This window comes from Acartia tonsa, chromosome 14 (assembly GCF_053477335.1).
Source record: "Acartia tonsa isolate MP-2025a chromosome 14, ASM5347733v1, whole genome shotgun sequence".
NCBI classification, from domain to species: domain Eukaryota; kingdom Metazoa; phylum Arthropoda; class Copepoda; order Calanoida; family Acartiidae; genus Acartia; species Acartia tonsa.
The window spans coordinates 25,602,659-25,622,955 of record NC_137273.1 but is presented as its reverse complement, the minus strand read 5'-3'; the positions used below and the strand labels follow the sequence as shown (position 1 = coordinate 25,622,955).

The following is a 20,297-nucleotide window of genomic DNA, read 5'->3' as shown; positions in this document are numbered from 1 at the left end:
TAGGATTAGCCTAAATACTTTGGGTACCTCATTGCATCTTGATTTAGTTGTATTATCTTTCAGTGTTGAAACATTTCCACCAATAACTTTAACTACAGAAAGAGTGATTTTATTTTTGATAATTTGGGTTGTACTAGTTATTTCTCGCATCGTATTATAAACAGCTTTCTGCGGATATAAAAAAGGTACAATTATAAGATTAAAGCAAGTTTTTTTTAACCCCAAGGTGCCGAAGGCACGGGCTAAAAAATTAGTTTTAATCTTATTATTGTACATTTTTATATTCGTAGAAAGCTGGATATAATACAATGCTAGACATAGTTTTTTCATTTGAACTATTTCATTTAATCTTATGATTGTACATTTTTATATTTGTAGAAAGCTGGATATAATATGATGCTGACATAGTTTGTTCGTATGGATGAGAACCTGTTCCTATCCACCAGATTTGAATGAATATAATACAAGAAATCAATTTCTCGTCTAATATCTTAAATAACTGATTGCATTACCAACAGAGCAACGGATCATATACACTCATTAGTATGGTGAATCTACACAAAAATCAGACGTCTATCTTATGTAGTAGCTGAGAAATTATGTTAATCATACTGGACGCAAGGAAAGACTGAGGTCATTATGAATTATTAAGCATTTTTGCTTTAAAAAAAGCAAACGATTGCATTGCTAATTTTCGCACCAATATAAATTTAATATTTAGGCAGAAATAAACGCACACCAAAATAGATATAGATAAGATAGGTTAGATATAGCAGATTTTAAAAAGGTACATTAGATATAGAATTACTATATGGTCATTTTTAACTATCTCGTTTTTAACGAAGACTTTTTTTTGCAAAAAAATAAGCCTTAACATTATCATACCTCACAGACAACCAACCCATTAATTGCACAACCTTTGTCTGAAAGTCCTTAGTATCATAGGTAAAAAGTTGAGCCTTATTTTTGGGCCTAGACATTTTCTCTTCCCAGACAAACAATCACATGTTTCTGACATAGCAGCAGTAGAATACATTTCAACGTCTTTTGTTATTACCGAGATTCGAACCCATCATCTAAGTAACTTAGATTAGATTAACAACAAATCTTTTGGTAGATAATCATATATATGCGAATGATGGAATTAAGTTAACAATAATCTATTGAAAATCTATATCTATCCATTTGCATAAATCTTTATCCATTTACACTATAAAAAATTACTTCATCATTTTAAGCAATACTTTTATCAGACTTATAGCATGTTCGTCACTAAGATTATAATATATTACCTTTACATAAAAGTAACAGATAGACTGTCTGTCTGTACAGAAGGATCTCGCTAATCGCTTAACCGATATAATTCTTTTTTAACAGTGTAGCTTCTCAAAGGTCCCGAGAAGGTTTATAGCTATTTTGGAAGAAGGTACAACCACCCATCGAAGAGAAATCACAAAAAAATATAATTACGCCGCCTAGCAGATATTTTTGGTAAATAACTAAACCAAAAAAACATAACTAACCCCATCTAGCGTTGAAAGATATATTTATAATAACACTTTAGATAGAACTCAAACATGCTCAAATAGTTTTAATGTCTAAATAAAAAAAAAGAATTCATAACCTTTTATCATTATTTGTATATATAAGTCACATAAAGAAATCAATTAATTTTTCTTTTTTTATGATTTCATTAAATATTTCTTTACAGTGCAGTGTAGAAGAAAATGATATGTTATTTATAGAATGTACTCTTTATTTCAGATTGAATTTATAAATATTCGATTTGTATTAGGACAGCTTAGATTAATTAAACAGAACAAGGATAATAACATCTATTAAAGCGAAGAGTAACAAAACTTAATAAATAGATTATAATATTGATTTAGAGGAAAAACAAAATAGTATATAAACTTGTTGAAAAACTGCTTAAATACAGGCTTGTGTTTAAGAGCATACTTTCAATTTATGACTTGATTAATATACCATGTTGTCCTAGGAATTCCAAAAATACAAAAAAGAATTGTCAAAAAAGTTAAAAATCTTCATGCTATTAACCCTTAACGGTCCGGGGGGGGGGGGAGGGGCGTTGAACACCCCCCTTCCGGAAAGCCGCAAAATTAAATTTGTTTTTATTTATGCAATATTTTCAATAAGCAGTAGTAAATCCTAAACATAAAAGACGGATACAAAAACTTGTAGAGTAGTCACACCAATATTAACTGTTTTTTTTTTTATAAATGAAATATGTCACTAAAAAGTTATATTAATCGTTATTCTTCGACATTCCTACTTACTTACATACAATACAGTATGAGGCAAGTTAATCTTCTTGCATTTTTTTAAAAACATGAGATTACGTAAACATATTGTAAATATTTCAAGGTATTTTTATTAAATTATTGATGAAATATCATTTTCCTTTATTTTCAGGAATTAATGTGATTAAGCTTTATTGAATTTTTCATTTTATATAGATCTATTTTTGAAATTCTGTACATAAATAAGTACTATAACTAAAGTACACTTTTTAGAAGCGAAGCTACAATATAATTGAAATGTCCGTCTGAGTGTCTATTCGTTAGACAACAAATGAGGGAAGTGTGAATTTCTCGGCTCCTATTCAATATAGACAGCTGATATTTTTAGGGATTAAACAAGTTCATCAATAATTGGGGTGCTAGATCGAATCCTATATTTTTAGGTTTTCAAAATTTTCTCGATTACTTTTTAAGATTGACGGCTAAAATTTCACATTCTACAAATTTTCACATAGTTTCATTAAGATTTTTTTGAATTGTGGTGCTAGATCGATTACTAGATTTTTAAGTTTTCGTGATTTTAAAGGATTATCAAGTTCAAAGTTTTTTTTATGAAACTTCTCTATAGTTAAATTTTTTCCGATATCCATTCATATTTTTTTGGGCTTTGCTACTTAGTGATGTTGTTATCCTTGTTTTTTTTTTACAATTCCTTCACAAAATCAGGGATGGGATATACCACGAGAAAGTGGTTTTGGGGCGAGATTCGAACCTATCATCTTACCAAAAACGAGTGGATGCTTTACGTGGTCGGTTTGTAAGGGATAACTGACATAGCAGCAGTAGGAAATCATTATTAATGTCTTGAGTTATGACGCAATGTTCAGGAGAGATTGGAACAGGTAACGGGTTGTTTTCTAAGGATACCTGATATGAAAAATTAACAACATATCAATTCGACCCTGGATAAATGTCATACTTCGAATATAGAAAGAAAACTACCTGCAAATGAGGGCATTTCTAAAAAGTGTTTGTTTTTTCAAATCCATATGTAATATATAATTCCTACACTTTACACTTACAACAAACACACCAAATCTTTAGACACACTTAAGTATTTCACCTCAACTTCATCTCACCTGTAGAGTTTATAGGTGGGTATTGATAAATTAGTATAGTAGAAAAAAAAATTATGATCCCGAGGATTATTATTTCTTGTTATTCTAACTTTAACCATGTGAATTTAGGCCTGTTTTTCACATGGTTACAGACAAGAAAAATTACCTCATCCAATAGAGGGTCAGTATATAACCTAAACAATATTCTTGAGGTGAAGCTTTCGGTAGTCTGCCCATTAAAGCATTCTGCAGTTTTCATTTAACAAGCCACACTTATTTATCCAGGGATAGATATAACAAACAATGGATTTAATTCTAAAATAATATTTAGGGGGCAAATAGAGAGGTCGTCAATATTACGATGTGTTGCCCCCCAACGACAGCTGAAAAACATGTATAGGTTTCGTGACTTTTCCCCCGAATTAAATTCGTTATTGGTATAAGCTGTTATTTATCCATCATTTACAGTTTAAAGTTCAGCTTTGTATCCTTTACACAGTTTTAATCAGTATATATTTAGGATTAGTATTGACCTAATATTTGTATCATAAACATTTTTGTAATTTCTTAATGACCCTTATTTTTTTTCTAGAACTTACTGAAGTTCTATCTTTTTAGTATAAAATTGACATATTTTGAGAATAGATTTGTTGAATAAGTCTTGACTTAATTTAAATGTACACCTTTTATGATAAACGGCAATTTTTCTTTCTCTTTTTTTTACTTCTGGTTTACAATCAACTAACACTTTTTTAAAGAGAATATCTTGGAATAATCTTTGTTTAATATTGTTATAATAACTCTTATAATTCAGATGTAAACGTTTTTATGTATATAATTAAGACAAATAAAGAATCAAATAATAATAATAATGTATTTCTGAATTTTCAGTGTTGATCATTTATCTTTATAACTCAAGAAAACTCAAGTTTATGATTGATTTAAAGAAAAGGTTTTTTCATGGTTTATATAAAATAACTCTTTGTATATGTAAGTGATGGAATTAAAAAAGGTTGTAATATAGTGGCGAGGTTTTAAATAACTAATTAAGTTGTAGAGAATGGTTGAAAACTTTGAACATTTTTTACAGGATTAATTGAAACTCTCCTTGAAAAGCACAACGTAATCAATTGATAAGATAAGAACAAACAAACGGACAGACAGACAAACAACATCCTACTTTACAGTTTAGATATAGTAAGTTAAAAAGAAGGCATAGGAAATAAAAAAAGTAGCTTTCATAAAAGGTTACAATAGGATGTAAATCTAGAATTTAGAAAAAAATGCTATAAGTAAGATAAAAAGTAGCTAATGTTTATAACTTTTCATTTACGTTCAGAATGTTACAAAAGTTTTCAGTCGATAATTTGAAGTTTGGAAACCTCTTAGTATTATGAAAACAGAAACATTATATCTATTAGTTTTAAAAGCTTTTGATCCATCTCAACCCAATGCTGCTTTATCAAATTAACACCTTTATACAGGCCAAATATATATCTTAAAAACTAGGGTTTTCATTCTCAATCACCCTATAAACTTTTTTACTTTTTAAACAGATTTATTCTCGCGCTAAATATCTATTTCTCCCTTATTGGGTAATTTTTGTTTTATAACAGTTTGAATTTAGCAAAACGTTTGATATGTACAATTATGATCCTTGAAAAAATTATCGTAGGGTTTTATAGACGGTTGTCAAGGGTTATAAAAATGAAAATTATAGGAATCATTCATTTTTTGGACATATTTCTTATTTGCGGATAACTGCCTATAAAATATTAATAGAGAATAATAATGATATTTTATTTCAGTCCCAACATCCTGAACGCGCCTGATGATTCTACAGTGCAATGCTGTTGTGGAGATATAAGTTGTCCATTCTGTAACCTGCTCATCAACTTGGAGCTCACCTGTCCAAGTTCCATTGAATAATTTTTCTCTGTCTACGCATATTTTTGGCCTGAGATAACCCCCAAACAACATAATCTTTTTGATAGCCATACTATGCAGAGAGAGAGAGAGGGGACAATGAAATGTTTTTAACAATTCCCAAAGTTTTATAGTAGTGTTTTCTTATTCGTTGGCTTAACAACTTTGGGGACTTTAGTGAATTTTGATTGGTTGGATGATTAAGTTAAGTGTTCAAACGTTTCAACCACTTTTTAAAATCTACTATAGGGTAATTTTATGTATCATCATTGTGGATGTACATCAATTTATCCGTCATTGTCTCATCCCTTTAGATCCCTGCATACTATAACTAATAGGCTTTGTAATTCTTAAGGAGCATATTGGGGTTATTTTTAATGCATGAGGGTTATTTCAGTCCATAATTAGAAATCAAAACAAAATTCAAGTGTATGTTAAATGTGAAAAGCCACTAATAGAAAAGTGCAAATCTATACGGACGATAAAATTGGCTAAACTAAGACTAGCACCTCCGTTATTTGTAAACGAAACGTGTTATGTGAATCAATGAATGTCGTCTTTATTATATTTGAGTAATTTGAAAGACTAGCACTCTTTTTTATTAAACATGTGTCTTTGCACATGTGGAGTCATATTAAATATAAATTTAAATAAAGTGAATGTTAATTGCAAGCCACTTTTATTTTGATTTAAATCTGACTTCTTTTGTTGTTGATTCAAATTTTTAAACTATTTAATTTTTTTTTAATTTTCTTTTTATTTTCAGATATATACAAATTACTTAATTAATTTTTGAATTTGTGTAATGTTCTATTTTTATAACGGTATTTGTATTAACAGTAACAATACTTCTAGAGACCAGTAGGTACAGAAAAAAGGAAAGGGAGGGAAAGAGGCGAACCAAATTTCATTTTTTATCTTGAAAAACAGTAAAAAATATTTGGGGATGGTTTTTACATTCAGAGTATTAAGATACCTACCCCTCTGTAAAAACACAGTGGTTAGCATAATATCTCTTTACAAAAGCATGGACAGACAAAGATTTGTACTTTTTTTCAAAGAAAAAAAACACAGTAAAACTGTAGTGGCAATTGTTAGATTCAATTATTGCAATATAGATAGGTATTTGGTCCAGGGGGAATTCAATACTCAAGCCAGGGAAATAGGGATAAGATATAAGTAAGAAAATAAGTTGGGCTTAACACTTTTATTATTATAGAACAAGTAGAATGTCTGCCAAGATCTTTTTAAATGTCAAACAAATCATTTGGCCTTTATAACATATTATGAGTAGCTGGCTACTCTTTAATTCACTTTGTTTGTACGGGTGTCTTTCTATATCCAGCATCCAGCATAAAATTTACTTGGTCTGTTGCTACTTAAGATGGTGTCATCCTTGTAAATCTTTCAAGTGATTTCAAAAACTATTTTTAAAAAAATACAACGCGGCATTTAAAGGATATATGTCGGTTGATCTCTATACTGTGCGACACTTTAATGTTGTAAAACCTTTAAGAAAATAAGTAATTTTTCGAAATAGTTAATTGAAGGATTTGGTAAAAATAAATTTTGTGAATTATATTTTTTACCTAATCCTTCTGTTACTAATCCTAGTTTTGGTTGGATAGATAAAATACATTTCAGGTGTTAGTAAGTGTGTGTGTGTGTGTGTGTGTGTGCATGTATGTGTGTGTGTGTGTATGTGTGTGCATATGTGTGTGTGTGTGTGTAGGATAATATTGAACCTTTTCAACAAATGGACAATACAGTTTTATTTTCAATTTATTTTTGGTTTATCAAAAAATTGATATTGTATTTTACCTTAATTTAAAGGCTTATAAATTATGTCAAATGCTTGATGTAGCGTTAATAGGTAATATTTTGAACGTGTCTGGTTTAAAACGGTGTAATCTAGAAACTTGAATATGACAGCAAACAGCATGAATATATATAAAATTATCCTTTGTTTAATAAGATATATTTTATACAAATTGATTGTCAGTTTGAATAAAACAAAACATTTAACTACAATATATTATGTGAGTATTGGATATCTTACTGGATAAGACAATGAACGATTAATGAATGTACATAACCAATAATGATAAACAAATATCCCTTACTGTAGTATCAGTTTTAAGAATCAAGATCTAGAGGAAATTTGTGGGTTAAAATTGAAAAATAGATTACATCGATTTACCTAAGTTTTCGTACATTTTTGTTTTTAACCAAAGATTCCATTATTTTTTCATTATTTTAAGTTGCGAAGCTTCTCTAAAGTGAGTTCATCGATCAGTAGTCTTAAAATATATAAATGTAAATGCAGTTATATATTGGCATTTAAATTACACCTGGACCTTAAGTTTTATAACCACGTTAGCTCGTTGGATGAAAAATGTTTTTTTTATTCAATTTTGTTTGATTAAGGGTAATTAAGTTCATCATCACTTGGGATGTAAATCAGTATATCGGTAATTATCTTGTCCATCAAGATTGATTGATTAAAGAGAATTAAACACACAATTAACTTAGCCTGATTGAGTCAAATTACAACAAAACTGGTGATTTTATTGTCAGGCATTGTAGAATGAGGTTTAAATTTTTTAATGCGGATTCTCCTAACTATAGTTCATGTTTGTGCATTTCTTAACATTTTTAGTCAGGCTGATAAAGAGGAATTTTTTATTGATAAAAACCTTTTTTTGTTGTGTCTAGTTTCCTTCTTTTTATCTTTCTCTCACTTTTTTCACTTTTCCCCCTTCTCTATATCTCACCTCTCTCTATCCTCTCTCTCTATCCTCTCTCTCCATCCTCTCTCAATCTCTCCCTCTTTCCATTTGAAATATTGTAAACATACAATGCTGCGCTACTTATAAACTATTTTTTTATTTTTCCTTGTTGTTAATTTTGATTATTAAAGTAAACTTTTGCAACAAATATTTTGTAATATGTAATATCAAATAAGGTTTTAATTACTTCTGTCAATTCCACTCGACACATTGAGGAGTTTTTTTTCAGAACTTTTTTAGCATAATTGAGAGAGAAAAAAAATAATTAATTTCTGTTTATGATAATCTTTCATGAACTCTTTGTCCAAAACAAGGATGACAATATCCATAAAACCGATTTATCAACATTTGTTAGAACCTAACAAGAAAAATATCAATTTATAAGTCTAATCAAAATTGTTAAATTGGCTTTGTTGCAAAATTTTTTGCATATACATATTAAGGACATACTTACATTTAATGACTTGATTATAAAGACGCCTTGCTTATAATATTATACCCTGTTGTCCTTGGAATCATTATATCAAAAATTAATTATACATTTTTCCATTGTACCCAGCTTTCATAGGAACCATCATGCAAAGTTAAGGACAGTTGGACGGACCCCAATTATAGAAAGCTTGGCTTTTAGAAAAGGAAAGTCAGCTGTTTATGATTGGAAAAGGATGGGTTGTGGACTATTTGGCGGCTGAGATATCAACAGCTGCTGGCTAGAGCCGCTTTTAGCAGCCCAGGATTAAATAATCCGAAATTTTAAAATTTGTTTCTTACTAATGTTTGACAAAAGTAGTAGGTTGAAAAAGATATACGAATAAAATTATATTGACGTCTTTATTTTAGTCTTAAATTACTTAATTTTTTAAATATTTTTTCATTAATATTAATATTGTATTGTACTTAATTTGTATAATAAAATGATAGTGAAAATTATATTTTTATTATGTTTTGGCATTTTTGCTAAAAAATTTGTTAACTTGCTGATAAACATTAAAAAAATGTACCTTGATGTTTAAAAAACGAAATAAATAATATTTATGTTTTCTACTTAATGTTTTTTTATAAAACTTTAAAGCAGCTCATTTACAAGTCTCCGGAGTTGGTAGGTTTGTTGTTTGTTTGTTTAGACCAGGAGGAGAGAGAGAGGATATTAAAGTATAAATCATACCTGTACCCAAAGTTATATAAGCACATTTTTCATTAATATTCATGCAGATGGGGCACAATTAAGGGTTCTTGATACACCGCCAGATGGTTTTATCCCGGATCTTGGACTAAGTAGCCTCGGACATTCATACATAGGTTAGGTTAGGTTAGGTTATAGGCTAGGGGGCCGAGCGCCCGCAGCTAGGCAGGCCAGGGGGCCGAGTGCTGCGGCCATGACCTTTATTAACAGTGGAGGCTACTTTTCTTAAGTAAATCTCCGGTTGCTACTTTGTCCGGTTGCTACTTTGCCCGGAGGCTACTTTGTCCGAGGCTACTTTGTCCGGAGGCTACTTTGTCCGAGGCTACTTTGTCCGGAGGCTACTTTGTCCAAGATCTTTTATCTCTCTATATCCCCCTAAAACAGCTAAGGGGGGCGTAAAGTTAAAAAATTTTAAAAAAAATTGCTTGTGATAATTGTCTTACCTTAAAGTCACTGGTAAGGTCTCTTACACCTAATAATGGTTTACAAAGGTTTAAGGAGAGTGATAATCTAATGTATTTCTAAAACATTTTGGGAGTGTGAACACCCCACCTGTACTCACTTTGTCCGTCTGTCTGTCCAAGATTTATGTTACTTATGGATGTTATTATCCTTGTTTCACAACTGTAAGAACTAGAATAAATATATCTAGCAACTGTCTGAAAAATAAAGAGAGGTAGGGATGGAAAATATATGATAATCTTTCCATTCCCAATGTTTTCAAGCAAGCAAAAAAACTTAAAATTTCTTATCAAGGATTATTATTTATATTTTAAGTATTTCAGAATCAACTAATTGGTAGCCCTGAGTTGAAATTTGAAATCTAATCGAAACTATTGAAACTTTTGATTTTTTGCCCTTTTAAAATTTGTGTGCTTGAATTTTCCTATTATCATAATTTGTTACAGATTTTCTTAAAGGTATTATTATTAAAGCATCGTATTATAGACAGCTTTCAGAAAATATTATAATGAAAACCTTTAAGATTAAAACCAATTTTGCTAGCCCAAAGGTGCCGATGTTTTAGTTTTTTAGGCTATGAGCCGGTTCTAATCCTGCGGATATTAAGCGGTTTCGTAGCCATACTGAGGCTATGTGGACCTTTCCTAAAACTCAAACAATTAAAATCCTCGCTACTTTATAATTGAAAAATGAACATATTCCTGCATCCCTGGTGAAACATGTAAGAACTGTTAAGAACAAAAACTCTTTCAAGTTTTAAATTAAAAACATTTTTTTTCTTTATTCACCACACAACAATTCTATTTGTTTAAGTGTGGTTTTATCCTTTTTCTCTCTTTGTTGTACAAGCAATGCTTCTCTATAAATATGCAGGGATGTAAAGGGATAAGACGATGGCCCCAATGATGAAACACAAAATAACCTTTTCTGTAGATTAAAATTAGTAGTTTAATAGTTTGAACACCCAACTTAATAAAAATTTACTAAAGTCCCCAAAGTTGTTAGGCCAACGAATAAGAAAAGGTTATCATAAAACTTTGAGGACTAGTGTAATGAACAGCTCATTATCCCCTTTCTCTCTCTGTGATAAACATACCATTCTGACGATTCTATTTAATATCTGATTTTTTTGTGTAAATTCACCTATATAAGAAAGATGCATATTGATTAAGCAAAGAAAATTATAATTGTTCTTCAATTATCGGAAAAATTCTCTTTTTATATATAAATTGCATATCTAAGCTAATTTTTTTTTCTCTGAGGGTTTAATCAAATGCTTTTTAAGGTTTTGAAAATAAAATAAAAAGTAAAACTTGATTTAAATCCATTATACTTAAAAGAAACATTTTTGCATTCCTTTTCCTCAACGCTTTTTGTTAATTATCCATAAATTAAAATAAGAGGGAAATATAAGGGGGGGCCGGGGGGGGGATTAATGCAACCATCTCGTAATCAGTGAGCAAATGGCACTTAGAATTCGAATTTCGATCTGAAATTTTGCATGAGTAATCCTTGGGAGGTCTATTTACCGTTTAGCCGTTTTTTGGCTATTTTTAGGGCAAATCTGCCATAAATTATGTAGGAATCAACTTTTTGAAACATATTTTTGCTTTAAATCATGTGAAATGATACAAAAAAAACATTTGCCTTGAAAATAGTTTTTAAAAATGGCTAAACGGCTGAGCCGCCAGCCGTTAGCCGTTACTTTTCCAACTTTTTGTTCAATTTAGGGAATATAGACCTACCAAGGATTACTCATGCAAAATTTCAGATCAAAATTCGAATTCTAAGTGCCATTTGCTCACTAATTACGAGATGGTTGCATTCCCCCCCCCCCTTTATTATCCTTTAATTTTTCTTTTTAAAACTTAATTTAAAGTGGGAGGTCGACTCCCCCCTTTACGTAGTGCCCCTAGAGGCCTGTATTAAACGTAGCTGCTAGTATATAATAGAGGAAAATGGATTTATTTTTTAATTCTTTCAAAATTCACGAAATCTTTAATTGACTAATAGGATAATTTTAATATGCAATAGTTTTTAAAAGCGAAGCTTTTCTATAATTAGGGTCGGTCCGTCCGTCCGTCCGTACGTCCGTCCGTCCGTCCGTCCGTCCGAGATAGATAGCTTTTATTCGTTAATTTAGGCATGTTAGAATTGTCCTATCGATTTCAAACTTTGCATGATGATTCCTGTAGTAGTTGGGTACAATTTAGAAAGCGTAGCAACTCTATAATCATTACCAGAATGTCCGTACGTCCGTTTTAAACATGTTGATTTTTCTACTTTTTTACCAACAAATTTTCAAGCGTTTTAATTATCCGTTTGATCTGATTTTTGGTATATTGATTCCTGGGACAACAAAGAACAATATTATAAGCGAAGCAACTCTATAATCAAGTCCAAAAATGTAAGTATGTCCATAAACATTATCCTGTTTTTAAGCAGTTTTTCAACAAATTTACCTACAATTTTGATTCGACATTTATACATTTATGTTCCGATTTTTCAGTTCAGATACTATACAAGTGTTAATGTCCGTTTGTCCTACCGTTTCAGTGCTTCGCTTTTATGGATGTTGTCATCCTTGTTTTAGTTAAAAATTGGTATGTTTTTTTTAAAAATACGAACTTTCTGTTTATATTTACTTATAGTTTTATTAATCGTACTTATTGTTGCAGGAATCAATTTAAAATCAATAGGACAATTATAACATGCCCAGATAAACGATAGGAGCTTCCGTTACGTACATTTGCTCGGGCGAACCCTAATTGTAGAAAAGCGTTGCTTTTAAAAAGAACAGTTGATAAATTATTTACAAAATTGTGATTTGAAACATGCAATGAGCGAAAAGTTTTATGTTTTGATTTGACATTTACGTGTTTTCCAGTAGGTGTCTATTAAATATATATATTCTTTTATTGCTCCAAAATATTAATTGATTTTCGATGGATTAGAACCTGTTTTAAGCCATACTGAAATTTTCCACGAGAAACAAAATAAAAAAAAGTATAAAATCAATCCTTTGTCCACTTTGGGCCAACAAAACAGGAATTAATCTTATTATTTTTCATTTTACTAACCGTGGAAAGCTGTCTGTAATACGATGTGATTTATAACTATAGACTTTCTGTGAAACTGTTTCACACTAGAGCAAAATTATTGTTTCGCGAGTTAGACTTGCGTTTTGGTGACACAGAATAATGTTAGGTAAATAATGTATGTAAAAATACCTTTGTGTTCTTTTTATATCAGTCAATTTTATTTGGTTCCATACTAAGCTCTCTAAAAGAAAAGGTTAATTTTTACCTAAGTTATGACTTAAGCTAATGTCTTTCCTACCTTTGTCCTTGAAAGTCTGACAGGGGTAAGATGATGGATATATAATACGTGGATATATTGACAGGGGAAAATTTGTGTTAATTTAGTTTGCTAATATGAACCTCATTTATTGGTCAGTTTGTTAATTCAGTAAGAGAGAGAGGATTGGGTAAAGAAGGTGGATCGTTTTTTAGCCAGCTATGAGTTTCATTTTATTAGAATACATAAAATTCTGGTGCATTGACGTGTAGTAATAGCAAGAACAAACAACTAAATATTCTAATAAAGTGTATTAATTCAAGACAAGTTAAACATACAATAATAATATTAAATATAATAACAAGTATTCACTTTTATGTTCGTGCCGAGTTGCAGAGCAATGTCTTGCTCCGAAACGGTTGACACAAGAACTAAAAGCTAATATACAAAATACATACATTGCTCTCAAGTCAGGAAGAAAGGGACTATACATCACATTTCTCCCTGGCTTTAACATGAACATGGATTTCGAAACTGTCATATTTTAGATTGAATATAACAATATGTTTATTACATGTTAATTATCATATATATTATAAGTAGCATTGAATGCTTATTAAATAGATAATAATTGATCTGGTATGACACCTGCCATATTTTTTATTTTATTTTTTTTTATTTTATTTCCAGATCTTTAAACACTTCATATACATTTTTTTTTATTATTTTGGTTCCTTAGAACTCTTTTGTGTTTTTTTTTATATATTCCTTTTTTCTTTATGTGTTTTTTTTTTCTTTTTAATATTTTTTTTTTAAAAAAAAACATTGATTAACATATAATCATTGAAAATGCATTGATTAACATATAATGCATTGATTACATACAAACATTGAAATGCATTGATTAACATAGTTATTATAAATGCATGATATAAAAAAAACACTGATTAACATATAACCATCAGATTTAAACCATGGCATTATAGAGCATTAATATAAAACATTAATTTTGAACCTTTTCGAGACTACTACTGCCTCAACAAATATTTAATACATAAAATAAAATGAAATATGAATTAATACACAGTAAACTATAATTATTACTTTCTTTTTCCAGACGCTCTGCCTTTCTTGCCAGATTCTTCAATGTCCATAGGCATGATAGCTTCATCATCATTCACTCCAAGTTTTGCGGTCTCATCACACAAGTCTTGAGGCATCCTTGCCTCAGTATCACCAAGCATATGTAAGCATCTTTCAAATCCGCTATTAACCGCAACTGAAATCGAGGTTGCAACGCTATCAACCTCCTCCTGATTATCCAAAATCTTTTGATGCTTACGACTAACCTCCTCCCCAAATTTATCAAGCATCATCAATATTCCAGGCGTGTGCTCCATCCTCATTTCCTCCATCGCTTGTTCATCAACACGCCATTGCTGACCTGACAATTCAAGGTCCAGACAAACAGGAATGTTCGGATCCAAAGGCTGATCCTGCTGAACACAAACAGGACCCCCAAACCGAGTAACCAACTTGAAATCACCCTCAAACCACTCATTTACTTTGTGTTCAGGATTAAACTTCCACTCAAGATTGGTTGTCAACAAACTTGTATGAACTTTTCCATCCAACTCCAATCTAAGTTCCTTTACTACATTCTCTAAAGTAGTATCTGGATCACATAACAATATCTGCTTGGCTAGAGTCGGACGGAGACGTTTGCAGCGCATCTGCATTTCCCAGGTCAAAACTCTTGCGTCTACTTTATCATTCACCAAACTTCCTGTATATGTAGCACTCACAAGATTTTCAATTATTTCTCTCTGTCCATCCAATCTAACATAACGTATCTCAGCTGGCATCTCTCCACTGGTGATTAAACTCACCGAATTCACGTTAACGATGCGGGGAATGAAAACCGATAAGTTCATGTATTCATTCACCTGAATAGAGTCAATAAACACTTTAGCACTCAAATCCTGTTCAGACTTTCCTTCAAGCCAATCTTTTTGTAACTCGAACAAAGTTGTGGATGGCATCTGTTTCAGAATAAAGGAGACTTTATTCACAACGTCTTTCCAATGTGCCAGGAGCCGAATAGCTGACACAACCTGCGTCTTCAACCGCGCATCAATGCTATTACCCACCGTTCTCAGCACCGTCTGAAGACTCATTCGACCATCTGCAGGTATGACGTCAATTTTTGAAAGTTGATACCAATCATCTAGTTCCCCCATATGTTTGATTATGGGTAACAATTCTCCCAACGTTTGGCAGCTTTTTCTCTCATCTCCATCCAGGTATTCAATCTTGGCAAGCAACACCAAACTTGGTAACATTTCGCAAACAAGCTTAGAGAGAAATATAGTTGCACTCAATTTATTCAAACTAGTTGTCTCATTCCAGGACAACTTTCTGTTTATAGCTTTAGAATGCTCACCAGCCGCCATCAGGTTTAAGTGTCTTGAGTTCTGGCTGGTAAAGATAGGGATCCTGTCCACAGCCCAGTCTATTGAGTTGATGCATCTCCCCATCTCTAACTGCAACGAAAGCATGTTTATTAAGTTCAATTTAAACCTTGGTTCATTATCAATAAGACGAGCTAAATCTGCAAGTGGTATGTCCTCACTGCTCAAAAACACATTCCTCGTCGATCTGCCCACACTCAACGTCGGCAGCTCGACGCGCGACATTACCAACACCAGCCGAGATGCAGAGTTGCTGACCAACGCAGACACCGGTATACCAGGTTTGACTTGATTTCCTTCATTGACAGATTGTTTGTGGCGACCATCTTCTTCGTTGCTCAATAACTTTTGATTCATTGTTGCCGCCGTAACCAACCTGCAAAAATACAATATAATTAAATTTCAGCATAAGAATTTAAAATCTAGCATTAAATTCTTCCTCAGTAAATCTTTTTTTATAACACCATGAACAACAACAATACAAAACTACCAACATGGGAATTATACCTATCAACAACATTAAAACAATCAATACAAACTTAGCAAACAATGGTAGTATATCTTTAAACAAATGTTCTAAACCAAACCAAGAACCTGTAACCTGTTCGAAAAATGACAACTTATGATCAACAAAATCCAACTTAGAAGCTTGTCCATTAAAATCCTCAAAATCCTCTAAACCCTGATATCTAATAGTCTTATTAAAATCAGCAATAAACACCTTTTCATCATTCAGAAAAATTTTTTGTCCCACATGTTCAGATTTCTCATTGGCAATGTGCAGAATTTCGAGTCCCTGCCCCTGATTCCCAAGGAACAAATTAGCTGTCAACTTCAAAAATACCGGACTTTGCGAGCAATTCAACAATTTTATGTCCTCTACTGTAACAATCATTCTACTATATTCTTGTATTCCAACTGTCTCACCTTTATATTCCACCAACAAATGTCCTACTGCACATCCATAATCCACACCTAACTTTACTGGAATTTCAACCGCTGTACATTTTTCATACTTAGCAATCTCTCCCAGGTATATAATTCTGAACCCATGATGCAACTGTACATTTGATCGAACTTCTGTTTGAGCACATCTAGAAATACTAAAAAGTTCCATCATCCTCTCATTCCTTTCTCTACTAGCCAAAAACATAGCATTCAAATCAAACCTGGCTTCCTGTTTTAACAAATCCCCAAAATAACTTCTAACAGCCGCCTTCGGTTCCTCTAAAAACTTGATACCCTCCAATTCTGTTACAAAAATATTAAAATCTAGATGTTGCAAAGTAAGTTTCTCTGTTCCCATAACTTTAACTAAAATATTTCTTTCCGAGTTAGAAACAAAAAGTTGTTCATTCCACGTAGTTAAATTGAATGTATCTTGAAAAACTACCTTAAAATTACTGGCCGGTTTTCGTACTACATACGGAAAATAAGGTGAAGTTGATGTTGCCCACAAATGCTTTTCTTCAAAGTTCGCCACAATCGTCTTTTTATCATAATCCATAACAACATTTCCCTTGATCAAAACTGGAGTATTTTTTACTAAAATATGCAAAGTCCCAATAGCAAAACCTAAATTGAACCACATGTTGTGCGCGTATATTCCCAGTGTCTTGCATTGAATATTTTCACCACCAACATCCCAGAAAGGTGACAATGTTCCATTAACCGTGAAGCTGTGAACAGTTGGCAAGTCTATGTTTACTTTAAAACTAACACCATCATGCTGATACTTGCCAGAATGAAAAACCCTTCTACATTCATCCATACTCAACTCTACCTGTTTTTCATGTGGCACGTCTAATACGTGCACATGACTCGTAGTGCCGCAAAACCAGCGCTCCAACTTTAGCCTAACCTCACAACTAATAGCCTCCGACAGTATAAAATCGGTTTCTGCTAACCCCAGTAATTCCACAGATTTGACCGGTTCCATCCTATCATGCAAACAGGCAGCTGATCTAAGTTCAACATCACTTATTTGAGAACAATCATAAGCCGCTAACCGTGGATCCTGTGACGTATACATACCACCAACAATAATAAAACAATAGGTCTGCATCACAACAACAAATAACAAAATATCCAAGTACCTGACTCCTCTATCATCCTTGGATTTCTTCACAGGTATTGGTCCAGAACGTCCACTTTTTGAACTAGCGTCAGGTGACCTCTTTCGCATACCACGATCTCCATCTCGTCTATTCCGGTCATGTCTGTCACCACCGCCGCCTCCTCGCTTGTCGTCACGCTCCCGACGGTTATCATGGTAATCTCTTCTCCTGCAAATATTATACAAATTATTACAAATATTATTTTTTAATCAATTTTGCGAGGTTCCGAGTTACTACATCTGCTACAGAATAACGTTCTAATCTATCTTTATCTCTATTCTGTCTATCCTCATCCAATTTTTGTAATTGTACTTCATTTGTAGAACCTTTAGGACGACCTTTCACAGGAATAGTTTCAGACATTTTTTGCGATTTTGCATTATCTAACGATCTATCTAATTCATCCTCCTCAACATCCCTACCTCGTTTAACACTTCCCCTTCTTTGTTCCAAGTTTACAATTTTACTCTGAAGTTTTGGAAAAGTGTCCTCTAAAATACTCATTCGAGACTCTAATTCTCTAGCAGATTCCATGTTAATATCCTCTACACCCAAACTGTTGTCAATTAAACTATTATCAGACGCATAATCTCCATGAAAAACACTATCTTTACTAATAGTAGAATATGTAGAGTCTAACTTAGTTTTGTCAGTCGTATCATTCGTATCTATACTGTCAGAAATATGGGTACTTTCCAAAGTATCACTAAGATCCTCAACTAAATCATCTAAATTTTCATTATCCTGAGATACATTTGACCTTTGCTGTGACAACCCAACACCCAAAAAAGATTTCTCCAAAAAATCTGGTGTTACCTGTCCATCCTTCCGCCTTCCAACCACCTCTGGACCACAACTATTCTCCTCTTCAGAAACGCCTGAACAAGATAAATTTCTTAAAGTATTGGGAAAGTCGTAGTTTATTTTCAAGTTATTGTCCACAGAGAAAAACTCATCTGTAATCACTAAGTCAATCTTTTCATCTGGAGTCAAGTCTAGAGTACTCTCAATAACATATATTTTATCCCTTGGCACAATTCTTACCCCTTTGTCTTTCAATCTACACTTTTCTAGGGGTTGAACCTCAAACAAACTGTCAGAAATTACTTTTGTCACTAGACACGGACCCACCCATAACGAACAGAGTTTACGAGCTACACCAATCGTTGTGACGTCATAATAAATATAACAATAGGAATTTATAGCTATCGGCCGACCTATCCTTTCTGTATTTTCTACCTGTAAATACTTCTCAGTCCTCTCTTGTCCAGTTCTCCAATTTCTGTCAAGACACTCCAACAACTCTGAAAAATTCATATGTTTAATTTTCGTGCGTGTTAAAGGATCAAATGCGTCAAGCGGAAGTTTAGGGTTTCGTAGGAACATCTTGAAAAACGGGGAACATCCTAACCTCCGATTAAAAGAAGTGTTCATACAAAATTGTGTAGCTTTAAGTTTATGAGCCCAATCTCCATCTTGAGAACGTAAATCAGTCTTAAGAAACGAATACACCGATTGGTTGTATCTTTCACTAAAATTCGAATTAGCTGATCTGGGAGGGATAAAAATTTGTTCAATTCCCAACCTTAAACAATCTTCCCTAAAAACTTTCGATTTGAAACTTTGTGCATTGTCAGTCCTGATTCTCTCGCACAATCCCCAAACAGAAAATAAATTAAACTTCAAACATTCAATAATTGTTTCAGCTTTAACATCCTCAATAGCAAACAACCACACATATCTAGTACAACTGTCAACTACTATTAAAATATGCTTACAAATGACTCCATTATATTCACACTCATTCAAAGGACCTATAGCATCTATGGCCAACTCTGCCATAGCCTCCCCAGCCAAAGGAGAAAATTCTATATTATGATTATGTTTTGGATTTTTACGTCTATTCAAACAAATGACACAATTTGCAACTGCCGCCGCTACATATTTAGACACATAGGGAAAAATGAAGTGACGGTTAATCCTGCTCAAAGTCTCCAGATAACCCCTATGTCCCGCTGTAACATCTGCATGAGCTAACAAAAAAACTTTATTGTACATTCCAATAGGTACCACTACCCGTTCTATAAACTGAAATTCCTTCTGGAGCTGCATAGGTGAAGTCAAAATAATTAAACCATCTTTAAAACTCAAATGTTCGAAAAACCTTAATATTTGTTTACCACGATAAGGCATTTGAGACAATTCTCTGGACGTGGGTTTGACATTATTTACAATAAATTTCCTCACCTCAACTAGAACAGGATCCTTCTCCAGACTACGACTGAATTCTCTCGCCTTCAATCTGGACGCTATTTGACTGGCCGTCTCTGCTCCAATTCCTGCAATAAGACATAATTTAGGATCTTCTAATTGATATACAGTATCCAATATTAACTCTCCTTGTTCGTCCGTCGATAATTTAGATATCCTATCTTTACTATCCTCTAATGCAGTACGTGACAATATATCAACATTAGTATGCATCTTGCCCTGCCTATGTACAACCTCATAACTGAAGGTGGATAAAAAATTTATCCACCTTATGGTGAGGCCAACAAAATATCCGTTCTGTCTCCAAGTAGATAGATGTTTCAGTGCAGCTGAATCAGTTCTCACGATAAATTTCTTGTGTCTCAAATAACATTCAAATCTTTCAACAGCATTTACTAATGC

General features: G+C 32.4%; 1 protein-coding gene across 1 annotated transcript in view; it reads left to right on the top strand.

The window, feature by feature from the left end:
- LOC145305658 (uncharacterized) overlaps positions 1–6,036 on the top strand; it is a 41,629-nt gene extending 35,593 nt beyond the window's left edge. Inside the window, exon 16 of the mRNA XM_080147365.1 lies at positions 5,188–6,036. Within this exon, the coding sequence (XP_080003491.1) occupies positions 5,188–5,308 (121 nt within the window). The 3' untranslated portion in view covers positions 5,309–6,036. The remainder of the gene's footprint in view (positions 1–5,187) is intronic.
- The last annotated feature ends 14,261 nt before the right edge of the window (positions 6,037–20,297 follow it).